We start from the raw sequence: 5,296 nt of genomic DNA on the forward strand, positions 1-5,296 counted from the left end.
ATGGGGCAGCCCTTCACTCAGCCCTGTGCTGAGCTGGAGCCAAGCCTCCCACCCTCCCGAGTCCATCCGCTCAACCCTGCCCAGGAGCACCTGGGAACTTTCCCCAAAAAACGTGTCTTGCTTCTGTAGGTGCCAGTGGAGACTTCTGGCAGCTCCAGGCAGGGGAAGCGTGTAAAAGCCATGCTCGTTCCATCCTCCAGGGAGCAAAGTGCAAATCCTGTTACATGTGAACCTTCTCCTTGAAGAAGCCCCCTCTGTACTTTTCCACTGGGAAAGCTCCCGGGGATCTGCCTCTCCCTGCCTGCCTTGGCTGGGTGATTTCCTGCTGCCTTAGGAGCAGTTGTGTGAAGGCAGCCGGGACTGAGCTGGGCAGGATTAACCCCAGGGCTGTCAGCAGCGATACTGGGAAAACAGCTTTAATGCTTGGAGAAAGTTGCCAACTCCCTTATCCCATGGGGAAAGCAAAACACTTGGACTCTGGTGTGGTTATCTCTTGGCTGTTGGTGTCTGAGAGGAGGAAATGGTCTTTGCGTGCACACACATTTTCCACCGGTGCTTGGAAAGGGAAAAAAACCATGGGATTTTGGGCTTTGAGTGAAGAAATGCACGGGGGAGTGAACACCGTGTGTTCCTCGCACCAGCAGTGCTGGCAGCCACACGCTGCCTTCGGAGCCGGTGGCCTCGCGGTGCCCGCGACCCTCTGCATGTGCCAGGCTAACAGGGCTGGTTTGAAAAGCCAATCCTGGATCCCCTCAGGTCACTGTGAGTAAGAACTTAATAGGATCCAGATCTCGGAGAGAATCTGCAGCTTGGGAAGCAATAAACCTCTGTGCTACTGCCTTTCCTCAGCGGGACAGGAGCATGGCAGAGGTGCCACCTCTTGGGGGGGCAGTGTCACTGTGTGTCACCATTTGCTGCTGCCCCGTGGCTCTAGGTCTGAGTTCTGTGTGGCTCTTTTGGTATTTTGAGGTTTCATCTCCTGTAGGGTATCTTGGGGGGTGCACCCCACAGAGCCTTGTCCCTGGGGTGGATGCAGAAGGACAGTGCTCTGGGGCATCCCTGGTGCCAGGGGTCCCTTGCACAGACCCCTCTGTGGGTATTTCCTGGCTGGAATCATGTGTCTGCCTGCATCCTGCTGTTGGGATGTTTCCCACTCGTAACATCCCTGTTTTCCCTGCTCCTGCCCTCCCAGACCTGTCGGCTGCCAAGCGCAAGTTCGCGGATTCCCTCAATGAGTTTAAATTTCGCTGCATCGGCGACGCTGAGACGGATGACGAGATCTGCATAGGTGAGTCCTGGTGCTCCTGGAGCCACAGCCCAGAGCCCTGAGCAGGCCACGGTGGGGAAACACCACAGGGACACCAAGGGGCTCAGGAATGTGTCTGGGTGCTCTCTGGAAGCACCATCAGCAAAGCCTTCCCCAGGGAATCAGCTGTTGCTTCTCGGCCTAAGTCTGTCCTTGCCAGATAGGAAGGGAGAAGATTGCCTGTGTCTGAAAGCACCTCAGTTATCTGGATGTTTTGCACTGGAGAGGAGAATCTGCAGGTGGCTGTGGTTTTGGTACACAGCAAGGGGCTGTGCTCTGAAGCAGAGGAGCAGCAGCCTCGCTGCCAGAGCACAGGATCCTGTGCTAGAGGGAATCAGCAGTGCCGAGCCTGGCAACGCTCCCTGAGCTGAGCCTGGCTCTGCCGCAGAGCTTCTCCTGGCACAGGGCGGCAGCTTCAGCCTCTTCCCTCTCTCATCCTGCTCCTGCCCCAGCTGAACTTTTAGAGCTTATTGTGCACATCGTCTGGAGCCCGGAGAGCAAAGGAGCTTTAGCCCTGATTTAACTTTGCTTGTTTATTTGTGCCCAGTCTCTCAACAGAAATAGCTCCTCACCCAGGTCTCCCTGGTGCTGTGCCCGTGCTGGGGAGCTGCCCCTCGTGGGCTGGGCATAGCTGGAGGCCCGTGCTGCGCTGTGGGGCTGGTTGATGACTGGCTGTTGGGTGGGGCACGTTTGGGCTGAGAATGTTGCTCTCTGGAGGAGGAAGCCTGGTCCTGGGGATGGTCTGCTGCCAGCTGCTTCTGTAGGCAGCCGGAACCTTTCTAGGTAGAGAGCAAAGATAATAAAAAAACCCCAACCCAAACCCCCCCTACCCCAAAACACAGACAGACAAAACCCCTCTGTTCAGTTTCTTTCTTTAAAAATGGAATGTTAAATGCTGACTGCGTCCCTTCCAGCCAAGTCTCTGCAGGAGTTCGCCACGGTGCTGCGGAACCTGGAGGACGAGCGGATGCGCATGGTACGGCCCCATCTGTCCTGGGAGCAGGGGTGGTGGCACCCCGGGCACCGTGGTGACAGTGGCTGCCAGCCCCAGTGCTCCTTCCCTCGCCTGCAGGGGAGGGCAGAGGGAGGAGAGGGTGGGCTTGGCGGGGAAACCCCTAACAAGCATCAGGAATGGAGTCTTGCTGCTGGAGAGTGGTTGGTGCTGGGGGGGTCACAGGTTTGCAGAGACAAGGGGTGAGGCCTGTGAGTGTCTGGGGACTGTGGGAGGTTTCTGTGCAAAGGCTGTGCAGCAGCACAGGTGAGCTGTGCCTGTCGTTGCCCCCAGATCGAGAACGCCAGCGAGGTGCTGATCACGCCGCTGGAGAAGTTCCGCAAGGAGCAGATCGGGGCTGCCAAGGTAACCCAGCCACTGTCCCCCCGGAGCTGCCAGGACCTGGCACACTGCAGGATGGGCTCAGGCATGGGAGGAGGCGGTGTGCTGCTGTGGGATGGACATGGGGACGATCCAGCTCCTGGGAAGTGCCTCAGTGTTCTGAGTTCACACACAACCAAGTAACCAATGCCAAGGGCAAAAAACTGCATGCCTGCTGAAGTGAACTTTTTTCCTTGCTCCAAGGAAGAACTTGGATTTTCTTGGAGGGGTTCACGTTTTCCTGAGTCCCCCAGCATGTGCTCCCTACCCCAGAGTCTCGCTGGGGGCTGCACGGGAACTCTGATGCTTCTGCAGGATGGGGACCCGCCGGTGAGGCTGAAGGCGGCTGTGAGACAGCCTGGCCACCCCCCCCTTTCTTTCCTGCTTTTGTTCTGAAATGAAAACCACTGTTTGTGGCTCCCCTGTTGTTATAACAACCTGCTGCTGCCTGCAAGCAGCTCATGCCAGCGCCGGGGGCCGTGTTCGCATGGCAGCAGTGCCCAGCCCGGCAGAGAGGAGCCCTCCGGAACGGACCTGGGTATGAGCGGGTGCCAGCATGGATTTGGTCCTGGCATGTTGGGGTGGCCAGGCTGGGATGAGAGGTGCAAAGGAAAGTGAAGTTGACATCCTTAATGCTCCTGCCACAAACAGCCAAGTGTCTGTGTCATGGTCCTGTGTGACACGGAGGAGAAGCTCTCGCAAGGGGTGGCAGGAGTGGGATGTGGAGTTGTGACCATGTTCTGGTTAGAAAGCACTTTCCTCGCTCTGTTGTTTTTGGACCTGGATCTGGATGTTTTACCAAGCACTGGGCCCCAGGAACAGAGGAGGGGTTCCCTCATGCCTTGGGTTTTGGCAGCGTAAGCTGTTTTCCTGCAGCTGCCTGATGCTGGCAGATAAAAGCAGCCTCACCTGCTTCCAGCTGCTGCCCCAGGTCCTGTCTCATGTTAGCTCCCCCCTGGGACTGCCATCCTGCCCGGTGCCTTAGGGGTGCTGTCACAGCTGCTCTGGGGCCGTTGTGTTCGGTGTCACACTTTCTGTTCTCTTTTGTAGGATGCTAAAAAGAAATACGACAAGGAGACAGAGAAATACTGTGGTGTCCTAGAAAAGCACTTGAACTTGTCTTCCAAGAAGAAAGAATCCCAGCTTCAGGAGGTGAGAGCAACTTCTGAGTTTCCATGTCTGGCTGTGACTGTGGAGAGCTTTTTGAATGCCTCACACAGCCTATAACAAAGGTTCTCCTGGTTGTAAACTCATTTTTTCCCTCGGTCTGGGTGCAGGTGCCGGGTTTTCCCCTTTTCCTTGTAGCGAAAGGAGACGGAGCTGTTTTGGAGAGTAAATCAGAGACATCCCAAAATGGATAGCAATCAAAAAGGAGAGAGGGTTTATAATTAAAGAGTGTAAGAGAAAGGAACTGGTTCTGCTGCAGGCTTCCCGTGTGGCAGCACAAATCATGGATGTCTGGTCTCCTCTGCAAGTGGCTGCTCTGCTTTGTGCTCCAGGGGGGGAGGGATCAGGCTTAGTGCCTTAAACTCTTTAAGAGCCATCAGTGACTCGGGGTGTGGTTAGCTGTGGTGACAAGTGCTCCTACTGGATGAGGATGCAGAGTTTTCAATCACTTCTTTCAAGTCTGGAATTCCCTGTGCTGGCCCAGAGCTGGGTTGGTCCTACAGGATGTGTGTCCTTGCCTTTGGGCATGGTGCTGGTGTGCTGCTGATCCCTTACTGGGGGCACTGGTGGGCACGGGGCTCCTGTACCCAGGTGGTGGGACCGTGCCCAGCAGAGATGGGGACTTGAGAGCAGAAATAGCTGTGGCACAGGTGATCATCTTCCAGCACATCAGTGCTGAGGAGCGCTCAGAATCCAGCCTGCAAGCCAGCCTTGTTTGTAAATGACTTCCTGTGTGGAAGCGTCCTGCTGTCCCGGGGGATGGTGGCTTTTCAATGACCCTCTGAGCCCTTGGCTTAGTCTGTGTTTGAGGTGCTGATGTGGGGCACGGGAGTGGAAGGAATTCTGAGTGCGGAGGGAAGGATCTGCTCGTGGCTGTCAGGGTGCAGCAGTGGCTGTTAGAGGGGTGATCCTGTGCCCCAGACAGAGCACGGCCCTGTGGGGCTGCCTGGAGGTGCCGTGTGGGATACAGGTGGGACGTGTTCGGGATGTGTGCGGGATTCCGTGCGGGATTCCGTGCAGGATTCCGTTCGGGATGTGCCGGGATGCTGATGCTGTGCGGGTGCATTGGAGCAGCGCTGGCTGCTGGTGCCATCTGGTGGCATCTCCCACCCGGGCCCTGGCTCGGGCCGCTGCCGGCGGGCAGGAGGAGCCTGGAGCCCGCTGGAAGCAGCTCCCAGTTCAGGTGCCGGTTTCTGTTCCCACTGCCACTGGGAAGTGTCCGTGGTTTGTGTGGCTCAGACCCCACCGAGGGAGGGGGTGTCTTTGAAAGAGGATTCAGTGTGGAGCTGTGAATCAGGGTGGATGTGGCACCCCTGGCGAGGGGAGTGCTTTCCAGAGAGGGGAGAGTTGCCTTTTCTTGTCAAGTTCGTAGTGATTTCCATTTTTCTCGCCTCTACTGCATGTTTTCTACCCAGCTGTTGGGGAGGGGGGAACATGAGTCATCAAACCCA

General features: G+C 56.7%; 1 protein-coding gene across 4 annotated transcripts in view; it reads left to right on the top strand.

Moving 5' to 3' along the window:
* The first annotated feature begins 1,116 nt into the window (after window positions 1–1,116).
* The window catches only part of ARHGAP26 (Rho GTPase activating protein 26), an 84,950-nt gene continuing 80,770 nt past the window's right edge, over window positions 1,117–5,296 (top strand). For all 4 annotated transcript variants that reach the window (XM_008629027.2, XM_017728252.1, XM_017728253.1 and 1 more), the window contains exons 1-4: window positions 1,117–1,288; window positions 2,221–2,282; window positions 2,592–2,663; window positions 3,729–3,830. In XM_008629027.2, the coding sequence (XP_008627249.2) occupies window positions 1,144–1,288; window positions 2,221–2,282; window positions 2,592–2,663; window positions 3,729–3,830 (381 nt within the window). In that variant the 5' untranslated portion in view covers window positions 1,117–1,143. The remainder of the gene's footprint in view (window positions 1,289–2,220; window positions 2,283–2,591; window positions 2,664–3,728; window positions 3,831–5,296) is intronic.

This window comes from Corvus brachyrhynchos, unplaced genomic scaffold (genome assembly GCF_000691975.1).
Source record: "Corvus brachyrhynchos isolate BGI_N302 unplaced genomic scaffold, ASM69197v1 scaffold21, whole genome shotgun sequence".
NCBI lineage: Eukaryota > Metazoa > Chordata > Aves > Passeriformes > Corvidae > Corvus > Corvus brachyrhynchos.